General features: G+C 40.0%; 2 protein-coding genes across 3 annotated transcripts in view; one reads left to right on the top strand and one right to left on the bottom strand.

Moving 5' to 3' along the window:
• The window catches only part of LOC118564246 (diencephalon/mesencephalon homeobox protein 1-A-like), a 3,293-nt gene extending 1,651 nt beyond the window's left edge, over positions 1 to 1,642 (top strand). Inside the window, exons 2-3 of the mRNA XM_036141672.1 lie at positions 33 to 105; positions 210 to 1,642. Of these exons, the coding sequence (XP_035997565.1) occupies positions 33 to 105; positions 210 to 628 (492 nt within the window). The 3' untranslated portion in view covers positions 629 to 1,642. The remainder of the gene's footprint in view (positions 1 to 32; positions 106 to 209) is intronic.
• Positions 1 to 27,875, bottom strand: part of LOC105924259 (vitamin D3 hydroxylase-associated protein) — a 35,317-nt gene that overhangs the window by 5,642 nt on the left and 1,800 nt on the right. The window contains exons 2-15 of one of the 2 annotated variants that reach the window (XR_004931694.1): positions 26,961 to 27,074; positions 26,692 to 26,832; positions 26,437 to 26,570; positions 25,440 to 25,646; positions 25,326 to 25,366; positions 25,114 to 25,238; positions 24,143 to 24,268; positions 23,945 to 24,042; positions 20,192 to 20,291; positions 20,071 to 20,114; positions 19,927 to 19,966; positions 19,744 to 19,852; positions 17,562 to 17,707; positions 16,637 to 17,080 (exon numbers count right to left, since the gene is read on the bottom strand). Coding sequence is in view for 1 of the 2 variants with exons in the window: in XM_036141291.1 (XP_035997184.1) it covers positions 16,967 to 17,080; positions 17,562 to 17,707; positions 19,744 to 19,852; positions 19,927 to 19,966; positions 20,071 to 20,114; positions 20,192 to 20,291; positions 23,945 to 24,042; positions 24,143 to 24,268; positions 25,114 to 25,238; positions 25,326 to 25,366; positions 25,440 to 25,646; positions 26,437 to 26,570; positions 26,692 to 26,832; positions 26,961 to 27,074 (1,539 nt within the window). In the remaining variant the exon portion in view is untranslated. Of the gene's footprint in view, positions 1 to 16,536; positions 17,081 to 17,561; positions 17,708 to 19,743; positions 19,853 to 19,926; positions 19,967 to 20,070; positions 20,115 to 20,191; positions 20,292 to 23,944; positions 24,043 to 24,142; positions 24,269 to 25,113; positions 25,239 to 25,325; positions 25,367 to 25,439; positions 25,647 to 26,436; positions 26,571 to 26,691; positions 26,833 to 26,960; positions 27,075 to 27,875 lie in introns of those variants that run through there. The other variant, XM_036141291.1, reaches the window with a different exon arrangement.

Below are 27,875 nucleotides of genomic sequence, written 5' to 3'. Positions count from 1 at the left end.
GGACGAGATAAGCGGGGAGTCGAGGGTGAAAGGGAGGAGGCGGAGGGTCTGTCTGCCCAGGCCGGACGAAGCTCTCCGTCTGCAAAGGACTCAGCCCCACGTCAGGTACGAATATCCATTTTAATTGAAGTAGTCTTAGTTTAACTAGGCTGTGTTGAGTTGATGTGTTGAAAAGACCCTGAAGTCCCTGTTCTCCTCCTGTCTTTCAGACTCTCCACTAAGCTCCCCCGCCCTGCCGTCCTCCAGCAGCGTGACCAGCGGCTTGGTTCAGAGCAACTCCTACGCCTCGTCTCCCCTCAGCCTCTTCCGACTGCAGGAGCAGTTCCGGCAGCACATGGCCGCCACCAACAACCTGGTGCATTACCCGTCCTTTGACATGAGCGCGCCGTCCTCCCTGCCCTACCTGGGCATGAACGTCAACATGCCTTCCCCACTGGGCTCGCTGCCCTGCCAGTCCTACTACCAGACCCTGTCACAAGCCCAACAGGTGTGGAACAGCCCGCTGCTGCAGGCGGCGCCGGGCGGCCTCCCGGGAAGCCTCAACAGCAAGACCACAAGCATCGAGAACCTCCGGATGAGGGCCAAGCAGCACGCGGCCTCTCTGGGACTGGACACGCTTCCCAACTGAAGCCTCTGGCAAGCTTTTTTTTCGGGCCCACGATCCAAGTTTTCATCGCGACCCCCCCCCTTCGAAACAACTTCATGTATCCGCAGAGATTTCCAGCAGAAGCCCAAGAACGAATCGGTGTTATTACAAGAAAAAAAAACAACAACTTTCAAAGCTTTTCAAAAAACAAACAAACACACAGACTGTGCTTAAGTAAGCACTTCGGAGGACCTACCTCAACATGGATTGTCGACACACACTTTCGTTATTATTCTCACAGCCTTCGACCTCAAAGACAAGCGGAGAACACCAGATAACAACCATAATCCCCCCCCCCCCCCGTCTTGACTGCAGTTGCGACTGAAGAGTTGACTTCATCGGTGGATTAAATTAACTCTAAAAGGCCAATAGCATCAGTTGGTGCTAACAATGATTAAGTCCGGGCAAAAAAAAAAAAAAAAAAGCTCTCCCAATGTTCTGATATTCTAAAATACTCTGTAACCCTACAAGATCCATTGAACGTATGCATGCATGAGATCCTCTTAAGCATTTGGCTTATACAGCCACCGAATACAGCTATCATGGGAGTAAAAAAAAAAAAAAGACTGGATACCACAAATATAGGTCTAATCACTCTCAGTGACATCCCCGTTTGAAGGTATTGTTCTCAGCTTGGACTAAACGGAGTGTTGTAAATATCCTCCAGTGCTCACCTCCATCTGACTGTTTTCAAAGCAACCCCAAGTCAACGTTTGGGCAAAGGGTTTGCGAGAGAAAAATATATACATATATATTTATTTCCCAACTAAAGCCTCTAGCAATGGATCTAACCACAGAAATGAAATACTTGGGAAAAGAAACTGCAGCTGCCCACATTTTTGCGCTTGCCAGTGGCTTCGGCAGAAAGTAGCACACCCTAAACCTCTGTATTGTATATATCACTGTAGATTTAAATACATGTATTTGTCAATTGGTTAAAATATGAGTAATTTATCTGTTCAATGCAAAAATAAATAATTGTAAATGAAGTGTTCACTGTGTTGTTGCGTGAAACTTTGTGTTTGAACGCATTTTAATATTCTAAACGGATCTATTAAAGGTGCAAAGGGCAAGTTTTGAAGTTAAATATTATGTATTTCCTTTCTCATACATTCCCTTACAATTTCCCAGTGTGTAAAAGGAGTTATCCTCGATTTACCGCAGTTGCCTCTACTCAGTTCACGAAAGAGTGATTCAGGCCGAATTCTTTGGGCAGGCGCGTAAGTGTGACACTCGTTTGCCTGGCTACTTTGTTGAATCTCCGCTATAATTGATGCATTCGCAAGAACGAAGGCTAACTTCAACATTTATAACTTTCTTACATCAGAAGACATTATGCCTCTAAACAAAAGACCTCTGCAGTCACAGATGCTTTTCTTCTTTTGCCATGCACGTGCACAACTCTGGTGTAATTTTAACTTGTCGCCACAGGGGGCAGATGTCTGCAAAAATCCGGGAACTTACACTATGCTCCTTTAACAATCAACAGAGGCGTCACTAGACAGAGAAAAAGCTAACAACACAAGCATTTTACAGCGTTTAGGTCTTGGAAGATAAAATAAGAGTTTTCATTGATTTCTGATTTATTTAATCCTTCTGATTGTTAGAAAATTACTATGTAAAAGAGGGGTTTGTCATAGAGAAGCACCAAAAGAGCTTTTTTTTATTTTGGTGACTGCGCTGTTTTCATGTAGAAAGAAGATCCTTAGTTTGGGTCTTTCTGCAATGAGTTTCTGGGTTCTTTCAGGGCACTTCTCTTCCCACAATCCAAAACATGGCTTCTATAAACCACCCATAGGAGTCAGTTTGCGCATTGTGTCCTGTGTTGTCTTTTGCCCTGTGATGGTCTGGTAACCTAACCACTGGAGATCCCAGCAACCCTTACCAGGAACCAGTGGGTAGAGGCACAGGATAGATGACTGCACCAATAAATTGGCAGTGGGCTCCAGCCTATCTGGTCAGAAACTCATAAATCTAATCTTGTTCCAGTTACTAAACCCTTCCATACCTACTGAGTTGTGCTGATAACCACTCTTTGGGGCAGATGGTTTTTACAAGGGGAAAAGACTAAAAGCTAGCAATTTTCTGTCTCGGAGAGTTAAAAATTAAGTCAGACCAAATATAAATATATGAAGCTTATTTTTATTTTTTTTATAAAAACTATCGTTTCCACAATATGTTGAGACATGTCTGTGGTTAATTCAGACTGGAAGATAACAAAAGAGTGCGGTAAATTCAATAAAGGCTAACAGCAGTACAGTAAGGTCATTCTGGTCTATCATCTTCAACTTTTGACATATGCAATGAAACATTCTGGATTTGGAAATGCTAGCAGCCTGTTGGACATCTCAGAATTAAGGTAAGGCTTTACTCTCTTCACAGGTAATACACACAGTCCAATTTTTACAGTTAGTTAAATGGTAAGTTTAGATTTTTGTTTTTAAACTGAGATTCTGTGAAATACCTGTAGAAGAAAGATGTCATATTACTCTTAGTTTTACTCTTAGCGAGAAAACAGCGAAAGCCCATGTCGGAGCAGGCAAGAAAGAGGATTGTTTGTACTGCCGTTTTTTCGACTTTTCGTTGCGTTCGCCTGTCTGCTAAGCTCGAAACAACCGCGCCTGGCTTGACGGAGAAATCAGAACAGCTGAGCATCTTTACGACAGTGCACTTTTACTTTCGCCCTCTGGGGGGAGCCTCGCTGGAAAATCAACCCCGGTTGCATAGTATACCTTTAAGCTAACCATGCTAACCGCTGTTGTAAGATGCTAAAGACATTTTGACATGTCAAGTCAGTAATGATTTTGTATTTGTTTTTAAGAATGGCTGCTCTCTGAAACAAACAGTGAACTGCTCGAAACATAAATAATTTACAACTACTTGTGGCAGGAAGGCCACTAAGAAATAATTTGAATGCTGTCCCAATAATTTCCAATAAGTCTTAAAGAGAAAACGGAATTGGCTCAAATCGGTCAAAGCTTTAAACGTATAGGACATAAAATCGGTCACAATATTTAGATAACTTATCAGCTTTTAAAGATTTAGATTACCACAAAATTTCGGGTACTTTTAAATCAGCTTAAAAGAGGCCAACAAAATCAGTACAATCTTTTATAAGATTCAGCAGAATCAACCGGTACTTCACAAGTCAGGCAAAATGACACTAAACTGTTCTGATTCTAGACCTTTTGTGGTGCAAATCTAATTCAGGTACAGATGTTCCACCGAAGACACCTTGATGATCCATAAATAATTTGGACACAGGGGGTCTACCATACCCGGCAATAGGGTTTACACACCACATAGGGGAGAAGCTGCCACTTGTTCACTCAGAGCAGAAAAAAACTAATCCTACATGAAATGACTGAAGCAAAGTGTCAGGCTCTAAAGAGTCTCCTATCCACCCACCCACTCCTCACACGACGCCCTGCCATCCTCCCCCACCCTGTCAGCCGAGGTTTGGCTGCACCGAAACAGAATGCCTCGCCATAAGAAGATTACCTATGGTTGGGATATCGATGGATTAAGTAAGAATAGAACGAGATAAAATAGGACTGAAAGGGGTTCTGGAGTCAGCAAAGTTCAGACACCTGTTTTCTTTTCCTTCTCAATCCAGCTTCGTGTCCACTGAAATGCTTGTCAAGTGGAGAAGAGGATATAAGAGGCAATAAAGTGGAGCACAAAACTTTATCTTAAGGTGCACTAATAACTCTTATCGAGAATCGGCTGGTCAATTTGTCACGATTATGTGGGTTCTCCGTGCGCTTGTGAGACTCGCGCGGCTGCGAGGTAACGGGAATGGTGTGTGAGTGTGTCTATGGCAGCTAAGCCGCTGAAGGTTTCCAAGAGCTCTTTGATGTGTATCTGGGCAATGCACTATTAGAGGGATTTTCCTAGTTGACAGCTTAGAGAATGTGTGGAGGAATTGCGATGCCAGCAGGCTAAAAGAATGCTGGAAACAGGATTAGGATCATATTCTGGCAGCTCCTGTCACTTCATCAATGGGCTAAGGTTTCCTCAGTGACAGCCCTCCTTCTCTGCCCGGTTAAAACCTTTAGTGGGACCATAAAAAAGGGGTGAGAGAGGGGAAAAAACAATGATTGAATGGTGTGCTATGATTTCTGTGCAGCTTTGTGTGGGGAGGTCTAAGAGGGGACTGTGCCGATATGCAGAAAGGGGTTGGTCGAGAGGAACAAGGAGAAAAAGAGACGGGGGGCCTTTAGGAGGTGGGGTAGAGGGTGACTAGTCTATTTTTTTTTTTTTTTTGGAAGTTAAACATCCAAATCTAGAAAGAAGAGCATGTGGGATTTTTTTTTTTTTTTTTTTTTTACACTAAAGCTGGTGGACAGCGACAACAGTTTGGTGCTGTGGGACGACAGCAGCAGCAGCAGCAGGTGGGAAGGAAGAAAGCTGTTTCTTCAGAATCCAGTCCGGATAAGCCCTGGTTGTCTGCACACATTTGTGGGAAGGTTTCATATACACACTTGTAGACTTGTTTAACTCTCTTATAACTTTTTTGATTGGCTCTGGTTATTTTTTTAAGGCCCAAATTATGTGAATATTATTTAATAAAAAAATGTCAAAATGTGAAACTTAAAATAATTAACAAGTTCTAGCAATATCTGCTGTTTTGTTGCTAAAAGCGAGTATGGGTGAAGGAAATTTGGTATAAAGCCAAGTAAAACTAACAAAAAAAATATTGTCCAATTCATTATTTTAACAGCAAAAACTAAAATCTTTAGTTTTAAAACAGATACTCAATTTCAATTTGTAGATACGGTAGCATGAGTGCATACGTGATTTGGAAAACATTTACACTGCAAAAACGGAACTAAAAATGAGTAAAATTTTCTTACAATGAGTGTATCTGTCCTTGATTTGAGCAGGTAGATAAGATGATCTGCCAATGGAAAAAGATTTTTGCACTTAAAATAGGAACAACTCATCTCCATCGTCTTTTTTCAAGTGCAGGTGTCTAATTATATTATTTTAGGTGTCAAAATACATATTCCATTGGCAGATAATATCATTTATCTTCTCAAATCAAGGACAAAAACCGAAATTTTAAGAACATTTTATTTATTTTATGGTCTGTTTTTGCAGTGTACTTGTCCTGTGTGTTAAGTTGCTCACATAAAAAATACTTAAACAGCTATTCAACAGGTCAGGGTTCTGTTTTTACCATACCATAACCAAGTTTATTTATAAAGCACTTTAAACACCCACAGGACCAAAATGCTACACACAATCACAAATCGATAAATCATAAAGCATTAAGCAAAATGGTATATAAAAGTAGTAATAAAATTAAACAAAGTAAAGAAAGCTTTTGACACTTTTAAGTTTAACAGATGTTTGATTTCTTTTAATCTGTTAAATAAATTTTTTATTTTTTTTAATTTTATTTGTTTGGAGTACGTCCAAATTACCAGCTTTGCACGTCTAGAGATTGAATTATTTTTGCTCAGTATTCTTTGCAAAAGTTCTGTCAGATCTGGTGGGGAGTGTCTGAGGTCCTGCCACAGATTCTCAACTTGATTTAGCTCTGGACTTTGGTGTTACCATTCTACCACTTGGTTATGCTTAGAAATAAGCTGCTCCATTACAGCTCTGGATGCAAGTTTAGGTTATTTGTCCTGCTGGAAAGTGAACTTCCACCCCGGTCTTTGAACCTTTGCGGTGACTGCATGAAAACATTACTCCATAAGGTACCGACTTAGGAGAAAAATACACATGCGTGTCACAATTTTAAGATTTTTATCTGTAAAGTGTTATGTAAGAAATGCATCATTTTCCTTACACTTAAAAATGATGCACTACTTTATACTGTTCTTTCACATAATAGTTCAATAAATTACCGGTACGCTCAGGTTTTTGGTAACCTGGCATTGTAGGAGTCAGAACAATGTCTTGGAAAATTGTATCTGGTTTCTTATCTCAGAAACATGTTTTCTTGAAATGAAAATAGAATAAAATTTTTTTTCAATTCCTGCATTCTTTTTTATGTGCATAATGATAAATAATGTCCCAACTTTTGCAGAAACCATTTTAATACTGTATGCTACAACTTCACGATAAATATCATCAAACAGATGTCATGGTTAAAACCTTTTAGAAACGTACACCTTAAGGGTCAGATGCTGCAAAATGGAAATGTACCACAGTGTGAAGTTAGAAGGCAAAGCCCCCTCCTGCACACTTTAAGTACTGTTGACAGTACACACACATTTAAAAGAAGGGATTGTCTGTATGTCATCACACATTGCATGGACATCGCAAAACCTGATCTCTGCAAAGATTTCAGTATTTTGATGTTAACCACCAACCCCAGTGGCAGCAAAAAAAGCAACAACAAAAAAAAAAAAAAATCTAAACAGTTTTTCCAGTTAGATCTGAGGTCGTCTTGGTTGGCCTCAGACGGTGGTCTCTGCCACGCATCCTGCAGCACCAACCCAGCAAAGTGTAACTCCACACTTTGCTCGCCCATGTGAAACAATACTTTCACAATACCACAGGAGTTTGATTGTTGGCGGCAAGTTATATAATACCGGGAATTACAGACTAGCATGCAGCTGCTAAATCCTCCTCTTTTTCTCCTGAGAAGTGGATGAGATGGACTGTATCTGCAGGCTCCACTTCGGCTCCCCAGCTTTGTGCCAGAGACGCTCTCCTTTCTCCCCCCTCCGACTAGGGTGATAATCCTGACACGCACTGTCTGCATTTTTTACTGTACGTGTTTAAGCGCATTTGCAGAGCATTTATCTCTGCAATGTAAACCAATTTGGCTATAAGGGCCTTGGGCCAAGCAAGGCGCTGGAGGGAAGAAAGGAAAACCCAAACCTAGCAGATGTGCAAAGAGGGGAGGACGCTGGAGTTGGTGAGGGACGTGGGGGTTGGTGAACAACTGAATGCAGCAGAAAATCTGAAAAGCGGAACCGCATGGGAGAAAAGAATGCACCTTGTCCGAAGGTAAGCTTTTGAAACTTGGGATAGGGGCCTTCAAAGCCGATCGAGCGTGGATCACTGAATTGTTGAGTCACAGAATCTGAGAAAATCATACGGAGCTCCAGTTAATCCTGTCATAGTTAAATCAGTGGCTACACTTCTAGGAACCCAGCCCCATCTGAAGAAATCTGGAGGCTGCTGTATTGACAGGGCTGCTGTTTGATACCGCCTGTACACCTGTATCAGCTCTCTGTTAATCTGCCTTCCCCTCCTCTGTCTGCTCCTCCACAGCACATTGCTTCTGCTGGTAGTAATGGCTGACGAAATGGGCCAAAGACGAAAAAGCTGCCAATCTCGCAGCTTCTTGATGTCGCCTGTAAGTGGTTCTGGTTGCAGGGTGAACTTGTTACTTTGATCATCTGAAAGGCAGGAGGCAACCCGCTGTGTCCAACATCACGAGCTGCAATTCCATACAGTCATAAAGACTATTGGGCTCCTCAGTCCCTGAAATGGGACATTAAGACAGAATCATCCTGGTTAAGTTGTGTTGATATAAAGGTGTTTTGTTTGCTCGCACACAGGCAAGGTCTGAATGTGCTGGGATGGCTTTTAAAGTACCTGATCTTATAGCCTAAGGTTGCTGTAAATGAGGTGTTTGCCACTCTTATCAATGAGACGTTACATGAAAGAACACTTTGGCCTCCTGGGACCGCTGGGTGCTTCTGCTATTTGATTACAACAGACTCAGCGTGGCCAGACAGCTAACTTTTCAAACTCTGCCACCTACTTTCTCCTGGAAGCTTTTAGCAAATGTGTTAAACTGCAAACTTTGCATATTCAGATCGTACAGGGTCAAATCCTCGCTGGGTGTTACTCAGGCCTTTATTAAAAAAACATCAAAGTAATGTTGTCCGAAACAATACCAGTTGCTGATGCTTGTCATACAAAACAAGCCATTGAAGGAATAGTTTATTTAAACATGCAGCATGTTGATCTTTGGCAATTCAGCAAACACTTTCGCATCATAAAGCCTTATCATAAAGTATTTTTGTGTCCTGATAGTTCTCTCAAAGCTTGACACATAACCATGCATTTTCCCAAACATTGACATTTGTCAGAAGTTTAACTCATTAGATAAGTCTCTTGTTTTTCACCATTAATTAAACAATGTTATTTTCTCTCTAAAGTCAATTATTTTCCTTTCCCATTGAAAGACCAGTTATTGTACATTTAAAAAGAGGAGTTCAACCTGATTCTATGCACTGCAATGGTTTTCAATCTAAGTTAGGAACACTTCATTCATAGATTTGAGAAAAAATTAACAAGTAATTGAGTCACATTTACAAGTAATTGAACCATGTTTATTAAGAATCAGCTCAATATATAAATACAGGTATTTACTGAGTAGACCTTGGGGAACACCTCGCAGCAGCAGAGGGGCGCTAGGAGGTGCCATAGCTCCTTCTTGATTAAACACGGCTATCAAACTTCCAAGAAAATGTTTTCTTGTTTTCAGTTTGATGTAATATTTTATAAAGTCTACATGTGATTATATTTAACCTAAAAAGCATAAATAATCCTGAGAAGAAACAGTCAATTAAAACAAAATAGGGTAATGAAATACAGTGTCTCACAAAAGAGTACATCCCCACATTTTTCTAAATATTTCTTATTTACTTTTATTACTAGCGGTTTAGATATGAATGTGTCCGGTTATTTAAACTGTTATACACGCTGTAGACTGACCACTTTACATTGTATCAAAGTGTCATATCTTCAGTGTTGTGCCATGAAATATTTATACAATGAAATATTTACAAAAATGTGATGGGTTTACTTTTATGAGATACTGTAAGAGAAGGACACAAGTCAATTGGAAATTATTTTTGGCAACAAGTGAAGTGGTATAGCCAATGGGAGAATGAATTTGTTAATTCTCAAATTTCAGAAATTGACGAACTGATAGAACAACACCAGCTTTGGACTTGTTGGTGAGATACAGGCAGAACGATCCATTCTGTAGAAATATCATGTCTGTCTGTGGCTCAAAAGGGAAATTTCAGCAAAGGTTTGTCAAACAACACATTTGGCTTATGTTGCATTACTTTTAAATCAGCAGAATAATCTAGGTCGCTAAAGTCACTTTGACCTGACGTCTCTTCAGACATGTGAGCACTGGAGACACGAGAACTGCACATCTGCACCACTATCTGCTGATTGCCAAGGTCAATGTTGGCGTATTTGCAGTGCGGGATAATGAATGGAATATGTTTTGTTTTGTCTCACGGCAAGGCTGCAGTCAGGTTTTTAGTGAGAGGCGAAGCAGAGGGGAGTCAGAAACAAGGCAGACGGTTGTAGCTGGACCGCGGGATGTGATTACTTCAATCTAAAGTGATGGAACTTGACTACTTCACCCTTATTCAACAAGTCTTGGAGGTCAGTTATGGTTTGACTGTCCTATATGAATGTACTACCAACACCACTATGGAGTTCCTCATTCTTAAATGGCATTACCAAGATGCATTTTTAATTCAGTTCAGTTTATTTATATTGGGCCAGTTCACAACACGTCTTCTCCACGCACTTTACAAAGTCAATTCAGTGAAATTAATTGGTTAAAGAGTTTCAAACACTCGGCCAACTTTCCTCCAGCGTCCAAGATACAAACAAAAGAAAAGAAAAAGAAAAAAACACATTCACTGTGGAATAAGACAACGAGGGCAAACAGTAAAAAGCTCATAAAAATGTATTAACTTCACGGGGATGGAAAAAGTGAGGGATGCTGAATTTTTTCTTTCAGTTAGCATCTGCGCTCTTGTTGGTGGTATATTCAGCATCGTAAAAAAAAAAAAAAAAGTTTCAAAGTGTATGTCAAACTGGTCAAGCGGCCATGGAAGTGGGACCCAAATGGCAATCAAAAAACAAAGCAAGGAGTGACATCTGTGGAAACAACAATGTAACCAAGCTGAACCACCAACACCCAGGAACGAACAACAAATGAGAAACGGCTTAAATACAAATTAACCTAAATTGGGAAAAACTATTATTAGGGTTTCATCAAATGAAAATGGAAAAATACAACACTAATCACACTTGTCAAAGAGCAAACAAAACAATACATTTACAAACTATCTGGGGACTATCTGAGGAACAGCAACGGTGAGATTTGAACCCAGTACCTCCTGTCTAATATCCCACTGTAGACTCCCTGGAGCATTGCGTTCTGCTACAACCTACAGTGGACGGTAGCCATTACTACTGTGAGGACTGAAGAGAGTGACCAGGACAACAGAGAGATGCAGTTTAAAGTAAAGGTAGCCAAGGCCAAACAAAAGGCATACAGTGACTAGTATGATAGGTTGGAAAGTAAGGAGGGAGAGAAGAATTTATACAGAATGGTGAGGCAGAGAGACAGAGATGGGAAGAGACGTTCAGCGGGTTAGGGTGTCAAGATAGAAGTGTGCTGATAGGTGCAACAAGTGTGATAGGAAGAAGGAAGGAGTTCTTTGAAGAGTTGATGAATGAGGAAAAAGAAAGAGAAAAAAAAGAGCAGAAGTAGTGCCCATTTAACATGACTCTCACCAGATGGATGTAGTTCAGTCGAGCTCCAGGCGGCTCTACACATCCATCTGGAATTACTCCATTGGAGATGTATTTCAGAAGGAGGGGTTTATCAAAAATCGTTGCATATGTTTGGATAAACCACTTGTCCATCATCTTTACTGACGTGCTACAAGCTCTTCTCAAACCCGGTCGGGAGAAGAGCGAAAACATCATTTCCACTAACAAAAGCCTTCAAAGCCGTTCTCTGGTGTTCTTTAAAAAAAAAAAATTAGTAGATTGGACAGCAATAATAAAATAGTAGCATCAATGTTGCCGCTTGCTTCCTCGCTGCGAGCCGCCATTGTTGTCTGAATCCAAACAGTTGCTTCTCTGATATGTCACATCTACGAAAATCCCTTCCTGATTGGCTCGTCCATTTTATGGGGTATTGAAATCCCTCCCAATGGCAGCGATTCCAGATGGATGGTGCGGAGCCATGTGGAGCTCGACGGAACTACATCCATCTGGTGAGAGTCAGGTTAGTGGCCATTGTGGATCAGCAGCAAAGATTATTAAGGATTAAGTTAGGAAGCCTTTGAAAAGGTTGAAGACTGGAAAGGCAGTTGGTCCTGATGATATACATGTGGAGGTATGGACGTGTCTAGGAGAGACAACTGTAGAGTTTTTGACTAGGCTGTTCAATGAGATCTTAGAGAGCTAGAAGATGCCAGAGGAATGGAGAAGTGTGCTGGTACCAATTTTCAAAAACAAGGGAGATATGCAGAGTTGTAGCAATTACAGGGGACTAACGTTAACAATTCATACAATAAAGTTATGGGAAAGAGCAGTGGAAGCTCAACTGAGGTCAGAAGTGATCATCTGTGAGCAGCAGTGTGGATTCATGCCAAGAAAAAGTGCTGCAGATGCAGTATTTCCTTTGAGGATGTTGATGGAGAAGCACAAAGAAGGTCAGAGGGAGCTGCATTGTGTTTTTGTAAAGCTAGAAGAAGAATATGACCGGGTGCCAAGAGAGGAGCGGTGGTGTTGCATGAAGAAGTCTGGAGTAGCAGAGAAGTATGTTAGAGGGGTGCAGCACATGTATGAGAGCTGTAAGACAGTGGCGAGGTGTGCTGTAGGTGTGACGGAGGAGTTAAAGGTATAAGTGGGACTGCATCAAAGATCATTTCTGAACCCCGTCTTACTGTGGTGATGGACAGGTTGACAGGTGAGGTTAGACAGGAATCTAACCTAAGGGCTGTGATGTTTGCAGACGACATTGTGATCTGTAGTGAGAGATGGGAAGAGGTGAAGAAAAATCTGGAGAGACAGAGGTTTTCCCTGGAAAGGAGAGGAAGGAAAGTAAGCTGCAGCAGGACCCAAGAGGAGCAGTGAGCTTACAAGGAGCAGACATAATGAAGGTGGAGGATTTTAGGTACTTAGGGTCAACAGTCCAGAGGAAGGGCTAGTGTGGAAAAGAGGTGAAGAAACGTGACCAAGCAGATTGGAACGTGTGGAGTAAACAAGGGAGATGTGCAGAGTTCTGATCCTGATTTCCAACATGCTTGTGTTGTGTAATAAAAAAGTATCGGCAACTATGAAAGGAAAGGTGTACAAGATAGCGGCGAGACGAGCGTCTTGTATCATTTAAAGACAGTGGTGCTGAGGAAGAGACAGGATGCAGGGTGGAAAGGATCAGAAATGAGTACATCAGTGGGACTGCTAATGTTGAATGTATTGGAGATAAATCCAGAGAGGCCAGACTAAGATGGTTTGGATAGTGAGTGTAATGGAGGTGTTGGTTTATAATCCAAACTTGTGACCTCTGAAGGACTGTACAACTGATTTAAAGCATCAATCTCCCCAGGTTGTCTGGCCAGAACAATGATGGTAGACGTCAGTTACACTCATATTAATGAGCTTTTGTTCAGGGTAAGGTTTTATGTTTATGGTTTCTACAAAATACAGAAATAAACTACAATAAGTATTGAAATAAAATGCAAAGCAAACTAAGTTAATCTAGAAGCACAGCTGAATATTCAGTGAAAACACAAATGTAAATGGAACCAAGATAGTGAAAGAAATATTGACAATGACACAGCCTATAATCTTAGGGTGCAATAAAAGGAAAATACTGCTATTTGTCTCAATTCTCGCTAAATACTGAAAATTCCAACCGTCTTAAACGCCCCATTGGGTGTAACCAAAGGAAATTAAATAAAACATTTTTGAAATAAAAAACATCAGAGTCCAAAATGAACAGAAAGGAACTTGCTGTCCTCTTATGGCTTAGTACCTGTTGATTACTGAGGTGCGATGACTGAACTGAGGGGAGACTGAACTCTGATTGGTTGAGCACGATAGAGTCGCATCAAATAGACTATTATGGGATGCTGATGCGTTCAAAGTTTCCAGAACAGTGAGTGCATTGGTACAATGACGCTGAGGCCAAAACAGATTTATGGATTAAGTTGAAGAGGCCATGAAGGTAGTTGGTGTGAGGGAAGAAAATACAAAAGAAAGGGTTAGATGGAGACCGATGACTCGTTGTGGTGACACCTGGCTTTAATGCCAGTAAACCCACATTGACCAGGGTTTAGAGGTCATTTACTGAGTGTCCTCTTCTGTATTATAACATCTTAGTGTAGCAAATAACATTTTAAATAATCTACACCAGGTAGTGGGAGTGGTGGCCTAGTGGTTAGAGCAGTGCGCTTGCGCTCTGAGAAGGTTGCAAGTACACGATTTGATCCCCACAGCCTGCACTCTGGGTCCCTGAGCAAGACCCTTAACCCCCGATCGCTCCCCAGGTGCCGCACAGTGGCAGCCCACTGCTCCCCAAGGGGATGGGTTAAGATGCAGAAGTGAATTTCTCCATTGTGAGATCAATAAAGTTCAATTATTATTATTATTATTATATTTAAATAATCAAGCCATTAGGATTATTGGCTTGAAACACGTCTCACTCCAGTAATTATATGACTCATCCACGCTGAAAAGGTGTTTAATGACTCAACTCGTCCTTTTTACTCTTTTCTCAGTTGATGCCATCTCACAGAAAACATTCAATACCAATAGCATGGGGGAAATCTTTTAATCCTGTATCTGAAACTATTTTCAACAAGGAAATACCAAAATAATGGTTTTCTTTTACCAGCCTTTGTGAGGTGTGTTGGAAAAGGACGTTTTTAGTAGACTTTAATGACTCTCTCTTTTTTGGTGAGATGTACTTGCAATTAACTTAGCACATTTAAGGATTCATTTGCCTGGTGTTCTCTTGCTTGATGTTGAGGAGAAATCTTCCTTTTATTTTGTGATTGGTAATAAATAGTCTTCTGTTTAAAGTACTGTAGGGACTCAGGAATAATCCTGAAAATATTTGTACTCAGTGTTGAAGTTAAAGATACAAAAAACTTATTAAAAAAAACTTCAGAAATACAGTGCCTCATTAGTATATTTGAGATGTATTCTTTTATTTTATCTTGTAACAACCACAATCTTTGAAGTACTTTATTGAGATTGTTGTGATGGACTAATGTCATGCATTTCTGTGAATAAAAAATAAAAGTATGGCTTTCAAAAATATTTCTACAATAAAACTTGGAAAACTGTGGCATGAATATGCTAACGGACACAACAGACAGGTCGGGGAGAAAGACTTGAAAAATTGTAAAGCATAGTTAGATTATAAAATAATATACCAAGCTTTGATCATTTCACCATCAACGGTGAGGATGGTGTTGACATGGTAAAGATATATCTCTATCTGTAGTAATATTCAGTAAAATAGAATATTATGGAAATGTTAATTTGCTTTTCACTAACTCAATTCACCAAGAGAAATAAATAGATTAATTACACACAAACAGATGTTATCACGCCTTTATTTCTGTTATACTTTTCCCCTTAAAGCTAATACAAATAATATTTAATACGTTTTAAAGGTTATTTTCAAAGAACAATTTCAATCTGACAAGTGAGGCTCACATATTCTAATTTATTCATACATACAAATAGATTTTTAAGTATTTATTGGTTGCATTTTCGAATATTAGCATTCCTTTAAAAAAGTGTATTGGGTATTCATTTTTATCACCATGACTGCAACTAGAAATGACATAATCTCAAGGTAGTGCTCACTTATGGCAGCTAATCAACATGCAGTTCAGATTTCAATCAAAATCATTATGCTATTTTACTACAATGAATGAAAAGGAACATGTTTTAATCTACTACTGTTTAAGGTAAAGAAGGCATTAAGTCATTGCAAAAGTTTTTGTTTTAAGAAAAGCATTTTTTTCTTTTTAAGAAAAAGGCAGACACTGCGATAACTGATGAAAAGATAAATGGTCTTTTGGACAACACCTCCTGCGATTATTTGTGGTACTTTACAGCACTGCACAACATGAATGCTATTTTTATAAAATACACACAATCATTATATATATATATATATATATATATATATATATATATATATATATATATATATATATATATATATATATATATATATATATATATATGTTTGTGAATGTGTGTCATTAATTCTGTCTGAGATCCTGAGGGATTTATGAACAATGTCAAGTTCCCTCTGAAGACCTGAGTCTCTTCACTGGCTCTTAAGGCTTAATGCACCCTGACTGAGTGGCACAGCAAGAGGCACACTTCCTCTCTATGTGCTGCAGATAATGCTAAGAACAACCTCTCAATTCCCGCTCTCCTCCTCACCTAATGTGCCCTCCGTCCTTCGATGTGCACACGAGCCCATTTCCATTTGGGTACACAGCAGCAGGGAAACAAACAAACAAAAAAAAAGAAGAGAGGGGCCGTAATGGAAAATGCTGACATCGCCTCTAATGGCTTCCCATTCCAGGAGTGTTTTCACACGTATGTAAATTTATGTAAACCCAACAGAAACACATATTTACAATAGCACAGGGTAATCACTATATGAGGACACGGTGCACTGGCCTTGGAGATGGAGGCGCCATGTGTCATTAGTCTCCTTTATCTCTTTTCTGTTTCCTGCCTCAAAAACCATCTTGAATATGAATAAAAACGACCTTCGCTCTTGTGCTGTTCAGCGATGATGACGTGGAGAGGAAAAAGAAACAGGTTTTGTGTCATCAAAGCGGACAGGTGTCATAAAAATGCATACCTTCGTGTTAAGCGAATTTTTTAAAAATGAATTTGGCTGCATGATTTACTGAAAAGGCAAGTGTTGAAACCACAACACATCATAAAATGTACTCAGATGTTCAAAAGAGTGACAAACTGGATGTGTCTCAACACCAAAAAAGTACATCAGCTTTGATTTATCATTTACATAATTCTATTTTATTTTTAATTTGTCAGATTACATTCAATTTTAAACTATGAAAAAGGATTAGCACAAGCAAGTATTCCTTTTCAAAATCAGTGTTTATTTCACAACACAATCCACACTAATTGCTGTGTTTATTTGCCCATGGGTGTAGTTTGTCGTTCATCTTCTCATTATACCTCACTAAGAAATGAACCAGTCAAGTCTAAATCATACTCTAAATTGTGAATCTAAAATCCAAAAGAATTATATTCAAAATGAAAACCTCAATATTAAAGAATTTACACATTTCTTTGACCTAAATTGAAAGACAATTAATAAGAAAAAGTAACAAATGTGTTAAACACTTGAGTATAAGTGATTCTTTTACAATTATATCTGTGTAAAATTTCTTAACGTGGTCATCAGTTTTTGCTACAGTTATTTAGCTTTACGCAGTTTACGTAAAAACCTTCACTCCGGAGGCCAGATGTGGCTCCAGCTGTGAGTTCCAGAACATGTGGGTTGTTCTAGTGTTTGACGAGACGTTCCACCTCCTTCATGAAGCGCAGACAGAGCTCATCCTGCCAGGGCAGGGCCACGCACTGCACCGCCACGGGCAGACCCTCTGCTCCGGTCACAACCTAAAACACAGAGACGCTCTTAACTCCGTGCTACCTGGTCTCTGTGGTCTCTGCTTCCCCCTGCTGGACAAACGCGGAACTCCCATAAACTGCACAAACATTGTTTAATGTGTGAAGTTGATTTCCAGGGGGAGCGTTATCAGTGGGGAGAGAGTGATGAGAACAAACTGCAGATGAAAACCAACCGAAGAGACTAAGCCTTCAAAAAAGGATAAAGGGCTTTAGTTTGGTCAAACTGATTTAGCTTTGATAGCAATTTGCTAATCAGTTCATTATGCAATGATTGCTGCAGTAGTGCTTTTACTAAATAAAACAGCAAAGTAATAAAAGCCGCAACTAATTTTGCATCAATGCAAAGAAGTAAATAACTTTTCAGAAGACAATAAAAAAAGCTTTTTGTTAAAAGTTGTCTGTTTAACAAAGCTTTACAATATAACTACTATATCATATTGTATTTAGCTGTTCCTGCTGGACCAATCACCTGTTTATGCAGCTTGTCCCACCGGTCCTGATAATTGCCCCTGAAATGCTCAAGTTCCTCCTCGTCCTGAGCTGTCACCGTGGATACGGGGACGGTGCCAGCCGGAAAATTGAGGAGGTTGTACAGTATTGTTAAGCTGGGGGAACCTAAAGGGAAAAACACAGCAAATAACTCTAGGATGTGCAGAAATTATATTTGATATTTTGCAAAATTAAGATTGTTTTGCTCCATATCAACAGTGACAAAAACTGTAGTCGAGATTTAAAAAAAAGAGAGAATTTCTTTCTTTCTTTTTTTCTTTTGTTCTCATACATTTGCCAGAACTTCAATGGACAGATCTCTAGTATTCACAAGAATCCAACTTTTATACAATGTCCAATCAATCTGGGAAATACAAGAGAAAAGTGCCTTGAAGGACATAGAAACGTGATTAACACGACTGTTTAATCAGTTTAAAGGTTACTAAGACATGCAGCAGAGATCCTTATATTAATGCTTACGTGCAACATCTCACTGGGCATGACGGCCATTACTGCAGAGCGGTATTGGTTTAGTGATATATCTGAAAGAGTCTAGCCACTCTACTCATTTCCAAAACTTCTAAGTGTTAGACACCCTGGCTGAGATTATGATAACAGAATGTAAGCCAGACCTGACTGAGGAAAACGTTTAGCCCCTAGCACGATATTTCTAAAGCCCAGAAATTAACATATGATCTGCCTGACAGACAATGACAGGACAATGGCACAATTTTTAGATGAGCCATTCATGAGTTAAAAAGTGACAGTGAAAACATTTATGTGAAAGGCACCGTGCTAACTGCAGCAATGACATCAGTTTACATATACATAATTTCAGTTTATACCATCACATTTATGATGTTGTCTTTCTAGCAGCTACTATGCTACTATGACCCAACAAAGACTACATTGTAGTTGTATGTAAAGTCCATAAAGTGTAGCTGGACAAGTAGAACAAAAACATGATCTGCCAGGAGTTTGTCAGATCCAGCGTCACTAGAAGAAGTACTTTTGGTTCTTTTATTTGGAGAAGTGGTACTTTTTTTGTTAGGTGAAAATGTTTTGGTGTGGTTGATAAAAACTGCACTTTAGTTTTTCACAGACAACATGAAGTAGTTAAAGAGATGAATGGGTGGTTAAAACATTTTATTTATATGCCTACTGTTGCAATCTATAAGTTCAAAGTTTCCATATTTGTGGTATAGTTGACAATATCTTGTTGTTGAATTTTTGTTGGTTGATACTAAACTAAACATATATTTCTGAAAAGGAGTTTGCGTTTGTTGGAGCTTGAGCTTCAATTTCTTCTGAAAGTACTTTGATGGAGTATAGTGAAAACTTGAGCAGGATGCCAAAAAATGTCAGATGTAATCATAAAGGTGGCCCATTGCTACCCTCCACCTAATAACATTGTTGACATTACTGGTTGAACAGCTACCTGAAATAAGGACTAATAAAGAATAATGCTATAATTACTATTATTGCTTTTAATAACATTATTTAACATGCCGAGGGCTCAACCCCACAAAAAAAGTTGCAAAGTTGCAGGAAAGAGCGAGGGAGATAGCTTTTTTTCCATGTCCCCCCCAGGAATTGCTCCCTTAAATTTTGCGGTTTATTGTCCCTCCCAAAAATGAAATGGGATTTTCACCCCTGTTTAGGGGGTAGTTATTTTCTCATCCCTCATCATTTGAAAACTGCTTTTTACATTGACTTAGGCTATCTATTTGTGATATCAAAGTTTGTTTGTGGATGTGAAACATTTAAGGAAGATTTAAAAAAAAAAAAAAAAAGCTGAAGAAATCTGTAAGGGAGCTTTTTTTCATTGGTTTCAACAAACCTACATCTAGCGACAATCCATACGAAACTAGGAAGTGTAGAGTGATTGATCGGATGCCACCGGACTTTCGTTCGGTTCTTTCTGAAAACGTTTCGAAACCAGGAGTCGAATGTTTTCAGGAAGAACTGAACGAAAGTCCGGTTGCCTCTGATTTAAGCCTGTTTGCTGCTGCGATGACCCAGATAACTGAGAATCTGCACAGGCATACAGAGTGATCGATACAAATCTACAACCGCTTTCTGTTGAAAGTGTGGGGAAAGCCTCTCTTGACTAATTATCTATGGTTCTTCTAACAAGAGTTCCCACTATAAGTGTACCGTACATGTGAATTTGCCGCAGTTTAAGACGTTGAAGGCCGGTCCAATCATGGGGCAGAGCAGCACGTCTATGTTGTGTTTCCTCCAGTGCTCGATCGTCTCAGATATGTAGTCCTAATGAAAACACAGAATATGTCCTTTATGCTCTTCCAAAACTGTAGGCATCAGCTGCTAGGAGTAAGCAGTACCTCAACAGCAGCATGCTGCTTCCAAAGCTCTGACACAGATCTAAAAAGACAAAATCATGGTGGAGAAGGATTAGGAAGCATTTAGGTCCAACAAATAAGAGAACTATAAAACAAGAGCATGAAGCCTGAAGGATATTAGCCCACCTGACTCCACAAAGGGCGCCAAGGACATCAGGGAGGCGAGGACTCTGTGAGCGTAACCAAAGAGATATAAATCTGAGGCTGTAATTTATCCTTATTTCTGGTAAAGAGATGCAAAACTCACAAAGGGCTTCAGCAGGAACTTGAGGGTTCTCTTCAACCACTTAGGAAGAGAGTACAACTGAACTCGAGACTTCATGCAAGGTTCCAGGGGTCCTCCCTTCCTGAAACAGAAGCAGTGAGACCACCATGATCGACTTGTTGTGCCATATTAACGCCATGATGAATAATTGATGTCAGATTGAATTCTGGCCATCTAGTATGGAGGAGGTAACAAAAGGAATTCCACCCCTGCTGCAAACATGAGACCCTCACAGACACAAAGGACCTCCTCTCTCAGCAGGATGCTCCTGTGAACCAACCACTCACAGATAAAAGGTCAGAACACGTCTGATCACCCCTCTTCTGCAGCTCTCTCCTTCTTCTGACCAGACCCTCAGACGACCACCACTTCTCTCCTGGGGCTCCCAAGGAGAGGGAGGGTCTCCTTCCTCAGCAGACATGTGATTCAAGGCCCAAAATGCCACATGCTGCCCAGAACAGCTGTTCTGTGGAACTCATCTCCCTGCTTCAATGGATGACCTCCCTGGCATCGGAGGAACTGCTGGGACAGAGCTAAGTTGCACTCTGACTTCTGCGCAAACCAGTCGCAAAGTAAGGGATGCCGAAACAGCTTTGTTCATTTTTGTCAGCTGTTGCAGGAAAGCAGAAGCAAGACGGCGGATGCCTTCCCTCACCAGACAAGCTGAGCGATCAGACTATTAAATGGACATCGGTCGAGGCCTCCAAGCTGCCCAGACCACACTGTTGGTTAGCTCATAGCTGCAGAGCTAAAGGTTAGCCCGCCAAGAATGAACCAACAACTTGCCTGCTTTTCACTGCCTTCCGTGGATGACCAAAGTGGAACAAACTCACATGAGGCATCGACAGGTTTGGGCAGAGAAACCAGAGGGAGAAGTTAAAAGTTTTATTGGGAATGTTTTGTAAATCGTTTTGTACATGGGTCTTTGAACAAAAGGCTAACAAAATAGCTCATTGCTAGCAGTCGGTACCATGTCATTGTCATGTGTTTTTATGGTTATAACAAAGGATATCTCCACAAGGGTTTCATACATTGATGGGACATTATTGTTTACTCACTATGACTAAAAATAAAGCTAAAGTCCTTAAAGTTAATACCGAAAACCCGCTAGCCAAAATGTTATTAGTTTCTGTTAGCTCCCGATTTCCGGACATTCAAAAGGAGCTTGTTTTAAAGCGTTAAGCTTGATCGTTCTGCTCCGCCGTCGGCCGATAGAGCTATGAGCCTTATTCCCACATTAATATTGAATATTAATGTCGGTTTAAAGGCAATTTTGATAACTTTAGACTTTAAACGATTTAGCGACCGATCGCTACAGCGACCCCTAGCACCCGGAGGTAGAATCGCATTAATAAGATCGGCCGTTCATAAGGTTTAAATTATTTTACTAAGCAAAGCAGTCTTTAGAATGTTATTTACTCAAAATAATGTTCTGTTTAACTTGGGCTTTGCATTGTGAATGGGTTGAAACACATGTCAAATGTTGTTCTGAATCAGTCAAGCTAATTTAACTCCAATTCACCTTCTTTAAGTTGAACTTTGGTTCTTTTACTTGAAAATAATATAATTTCATCAAGTAATGTTTTGTTTAACTCAGGAGAACACATGTCAAATGTTTTTTAACTCCATTCCATGCTTTTTGGAATCAGATCTGCAGTGAACAAGGATTCAAAGAATTATTCTGATTATGATCAACCACTTTTGTTTTGTCTTTTGTTTGTTTTTGCATGTAAATAGTTTCTTAGCTTCTTTTTATCTTCATTTTGCTTAGTGGTTTAGTTAAGTTTCACTAGCCTAGTAGAGAGGATTTATTAATCAAAATATTGTGTTAATTCAGATAAACAGCATTACATAGTGATGTTCTCTGGATGTTCATTTTATTTCTGTTATTAAATTTGTGAACTTGAAAAGAAGTTTATTCCGTGTGTGCAGAGTTTGCTGTTAAAAGATCGCTAGTGCTCGAATTCATCCCTTTCAACCATCGTCTTGATATCAGCTTAAGAGTTGATTATCACCAGACAATACTTAACAGACAGAGGGTTATTTAATAAACATTAAATAACTTTAAACAGTGTATAATTGCACAACAGGCTGGACGTACTGCTCTACTTTCAGAACAGATTCAGATAAATCTGCTGAGCTATAAGCCGTGGTACAATGGAATGACGTCACTGTGTTTATGTTATCAAGCTTTGGGTTTGTCACACACACACACACACACACACACACACACACACACACACACACACACACAAAACACAAGAGACTAGTAAAAACTCTAAATCCCAGAATTCACAGTATTACCCTGTTTCAATGACAGCTCCAAGGAAGGAAGAGTTTCACAGCGGAAATTCCAGTGTCATCATATAGGCGTTGTTATTCATCCATATCTTGACTTCACTATTTGGAGGTTTTTGACAGTTTTTAAAAATCTTCTTTTGACAACTGTCCACTGGTACCTACTAGGATTGGGATCTTGGGAGTTTCTGGGCTACACACTCAAGATTTCATGTTTGTGATATTGAGCCCCATTCTGGGGAAAAATTGTTCATCACCATCATCACTCCTAGACTGCTGGGGAAATTCAAAGATTGGGCATCTTGGAGATTCTTTCCTCGCTCTTCTTTATTCATGGCAGTATTTCTGCCCAACATTTTAAGCAAGATCTCTGCCTCTCTGTGCTCACAGAAAGAAAAAATCAAACCTGACTGCTGCCTTTCCTGAGTCACTCTGCAATGGTGGCAACACAATTAATTAAATGAAGATGCTCTTGGCTCTAGGTACATTTTTACGGATACCCTAAATTTTTACTCTCAGCAACATAACGTCTCTCTGCCAAGTTCTTGATGAAATATGAAACCGACAAAACCAGAATGATTTTAAGAGCCAACTGTACCCCCTTCAAAGTAACTGGTCTGCTCTTGCAATTCAGACAGAATAACAAAGAGAAATATTTTGAACCCTCTCTCCTGAACTCACCACAAGATCATTGTAATAATGCTAGTAGTTCATATTGTGGCTAAATTAGAGTTTTGTAAGCTAATTTACATTAGATGTATTTCTTTAAGGATTATGAGATTCGGATACTGGCCTGCAAAGTCGGTTACCATGGAAATTACAGATAAACGGACTCTGGAGGCACAGAGTCTGATGTACTGAGATTGGACAGAAAGACTGATTAGGGGAAAATGTATCAGCTAGGACACATCTCCTTTAAAGTTTCTGGTGAAAAAATTACATTTGAATACACTTTATTTTATTGGAGATTTAAAAAAATCATTTTTGGGTTAAGCATGGTAAACTGAAATATTTTGAAACAATGATACGGTAATCTAGATCACATTTGCCGCTTACAGCTTTCTGACAGATGAACTCCAGAACTTTTTTGAACTTATACCACCTTGTCCTGACTCTGTAGCAATGAAACTTCAAACATGTGCTGAAAGAGGTAATGATTGATAGAAACTCTTAAAGGCCGTCCCAGTAAACCTGAGCTACAATCGTTCTGGGAGAACCTCCAGCCAAGCTTTGCATTAGCGATCATCAGATGTTCTTTCTCTGAACTGGATGTTCCATTAATAAAAGTGCTTTAGCCAAATGGCACAAAACATTGATTTTCAGCATTTTGCTGAATTTAGAATGGTGTGTTAACATGGATTTATTTTTTTACATAAAGGAGGAAACATTTTGGTTTAGCCAAAGCCTTAAACACATTGATAAAAAAGCACAACTTACAGTTTCTGTAGCATGTTGGTGGCTCCATCTGCAAAGATGCTCTTAACTATGAGCTCACTGACAGCGTGAGTCACCCTCAGAGGTTCATACGGCACCAGCTAAAAGCAATGATGACTGCATTAGAGAACACAGCACTTTTTACGAAGCTGTGATCTTCATACAAATGTCTGCAAAGAGGTGTGTGTGTTGTGACCTTACAGTGTGCCCAGCCTGCTCCAACAGCGCTTTGACCTCTCTGAGGCCGCGAACCATGCTGGGAGAGGGCTGTGTGTACCCATCGTTTTCAAAATAACCAATTCTGAAAGGCCCGGAGCTCTGGTACGTCTGCAGAAAAGACATTCCCATTTATTTGGATTTTGTGTCAGCCTGTCAGTTGTGCGGCGGCATCGAAGGCGATACGATCTCGACCGATACGGTGAGAATAACCATCTGTAGCTTATTGTGGATGACGATAGCTTCCAGCAGCACTTCCGTCTTTCAAGAAGTGAGCCCCACATAGAGGGACACAGCTCCCTCTGGGACATGGATACCCGCCACCCCCCCACCCCGGGAAATGAACTACAGAGTTTTTGGTGAGTAAATCCATCATTGCTCAATTGAAATATAGCCTAATTGTACTGTCTATATATCTAACACATAAACACCTTTTGTGCTTAAATAAATAGAAGAGGTGCACTCTTAATGCCATCTAAATTGTCTGAAAAGTTCAGAATTTTTAACGCGACTGAAATTTTGCTTTGGTCTATTCGCAGTTTTCCTTTTCTCTATCTGTGCATCTGCTGCACCGTTGACAGTTTTGCTTCTTTCTGTTCACCCAAATCCTGCAATTTGCTTGCTCTAAATGTGTCCCAAGCATCGCAGACCTTTAATTTGCTCCTGAAAGCGCCTTTACATGGGGATGATAGGCAAACCACCTGCTATTACCCCATTGTGGGACAATAAAGGAATTTCTTCTATCTCACCTCTGAAACCATCATAGTTTAAGTCAAGGCTACCATATGACTTTAACTCTGGTCCATGACTAATTAAATGCTTATTTGACTAAAATAACCTTGTTGGGCTAAATTAGTACCTAAAAAAAGTTAAAACTGAAACATAATATTGCTATTTTCATATTGCACAGCAAACCTTGACAAGAGGAAACTGTATGAATTTAACAACAGACACACCTGAAGATTAAAGGGTAATGGTGGTACAGTGGGGTCCAGGGAAAACATGTGGTCACAGAGGAGAGCCTGCATACACAGAGCTAAACTGTCCACGTCCCGGGCCAGGGGTCCAGGAGATGACCGCACTAAGTCAACAAGAGGCACAGCAGCATTGTAAACAAAGTGATCCACAAATGCAATATGTCAATAAGTGTGCGACTAACGACACTTACCGCTCTTTTGACCTCGGTAAATTGGAACAATGCCCTGTGAACTAACCGTGAAACAGAGTAAGGGTGAAGTCCCTGCGATGGAGGCAACCATAGATCTGCCTGAAGCACACGCACCTGAGTCGGCCTGATGTGGGCTTAAAGCCACAGATGCCGCAGAAAGAGGCAGGTATGCGGATGCTCCCACCTATGTCGGTGCCAATGCCAAGAATGGAGCCCCCTCCTGCGATCAGAGCTCCCTCTCCACCGGAGGAACCTCCGGGGGTCTTCTGGGCATTATAGGGGTTCGCAGTCTGCCCGAAGATGGGGTTGCTGCAGGCATAACTGCAAACAAAAGCAGCAACAGATAAGGTCAGAAAATTACATAGACTGTATAAAAAGACAATACTTTCTACCTCCCTGTCTGATGTTAAAAGCAGACTAAACTTCAATGTGTTAGACCAGTGGAGATCTGAAAAACATATTTCAATTTGCTAAGTGCCAGAATAAAAACAGCAATGTTATTATCATTTTCAAATTTAACTACACCAAGACTATCTGGCTTTTAACCCCTTAAACCACGATACAAATCAAGCACAGTACCACAGCTGTAAAGTGTAAACTTTACATGTGAAACCACTATTGCAAATGTCATTATGTTTGATTTATAGCTGATTAAACAAAGAAAAAAATCGAATTTTCTGAGCCTGGTCTAAATATGTTTGAAAATAAACAGCAAAACTACCTGAAACCCCTTTGGAAAATATGGGTGAAGCCTGAGACATTGTATATCCACATCTTGACTAGAACTCCAACATATCTGGACTAAAGCATATTTGTTTTACGAAGGTTTTAGTAGGCAGTGCGTCGGGCAGACCTGTGATTTTGTCTCAATTTAGCCAAATGTGCTAAAACTGTATCAAATGTGTTTTTCCCTTCCATTCAGATGAAATAAAAGTGCTTATTTCCGTTGTTCTGCACATGACAAGGTCTTTGGTAATAAGATTTACCCTGTTTTTCATGTACCATTGTGCACAGAATTTATTAAGACTGCATTTACTCTATGTCGACATATGTTCTTACTGTATTTACAAATGTTATGCACAATGGGTGTGTTGCACCCATTTAAAGTTACTTTAACAGCGCTTGGGGCAGGTTGGTTTTCACAAAAGGAATGGCTCCTTGTTTCTTCAGTACTTCCACGATCACACTGTCCTTCTCGGCTGGCTGGTCCAGATTTACGATCAGGCCGCAGGTGCAGTCATGGTTCTTTGTTGTAAGGAGAAAATAGGTAAAGAGAGCAGAGGGCAGGGTCAGATCAGTAACAAACCTGACCTTTATCCAGACGGAGCAGAGAGCCCACCGCTGTGGAAATCTTTCAGCCGTCTACCTTATAAGCAACATTGTCTTTGATGCTGATAGGAACCCCGTAGAGGAGGCCGTCCTTGTTGGAGCCAAGTCTTTTCAGCTGGTCGAAACTCTCCAGCAAAACCTCTGTGCAGCAGTTCAGCTTCTTGTGCACAGCCAGAGTCTGATGGGAAGGAAGCCGTTATTATTTCAGCTCAATCTGAAACTACAAACACAATGATCGTATATCATGAGGGAGATGCATAAAGGGTATGAGGCGGTGAAATTGTCCCAACATAGTGGATACTGGACCTTTTCCATGTAGGAGTAAAACACGTCCTCGGGGGAGAGCGAATTTTCCCGCAGCTGCTTTGTCAACTCAGGCAGCGACAGGGACAAGATGGCGGCAGAGTCGGAGGATGGATGCTAGCAGAGAAGCAGCACAAAAGTTGACTGATGATGATCTTTGCTCTGACTTTGGCCAATTCCAGCAAATATTAACTCGGTTTTAAAAAGCAGTTTTTTTAACACAGTGAGTAAATGTAACAAATATTAACCGTAAAAAGATAAAATTGTGCCACATGTTCCATCATTGAGATAGCAGTTTTGAATCCAACAGAAGATTAGGTGATTACAAGACTAGCTGCAAATTTTTAAGTCGTCCCTGAGAAATCAGCAAGTAAGCAGAATTAAAAGAATTTACACTCGAAAAAATGTCAGTAATCCGTGAGGAGTTTGAAAATAAACTCAGATGGTTATATTTGTCACTCTTAAGGACAGAGGTAATGGTGAACGGTTATAAAAGTAGTCAGAGTTTGACTAAAATAGTGATTGAGATTTTTTCTGTATTTGACCTATAGATCTACTGTCAGAGCAGATCATAGGAAATCAGTGAAAATGTATTTTATTTTATTTTTAGATTAGATTAAAGCAATATTAAGATAAATAATTTGTTTGCGGCAGAAAAATACATTGACCATCTTACATAAAACAATTTAAATTGTGAGAAAAGAAAAGCATTACTTTGAAACCCTAACATTAGACTGCGTAAAGCAGCTGTAGAGTACCTTCTAAACTAAATCTGCAACGTATGCGATGCTCTGCAGATCAGGTACAACTAATGGTTATACAGTTATGACCAAATGCGTTTGTGTAAGAATCAAAAAAGCAATATTAGATGATATAATGTAAAACAATCCAGTTTAAGATAAGCTTTATTGATCTCAC

The sequence above is a fragment of the Fundulus heteroclitus genome, chromosome 9, assembly GCF_011125445.2.
Source record: "Fundulus heteroclitus isolate FHET01 chromosome 9, MU-UCD_Fhet_4.1, whole genome shotgun sequence".
Taxonomy (NCBI): domain Eukaryota; kingdom Metazoa; phylum Chordata; class Actinopteri; order Cyprinodontiformes; family Fundulidae; genus Fundulus; species Fundulus heteroclitus.
This window is presented reverse-complemented; position numbering and strand designations above follow the sequence as displayed.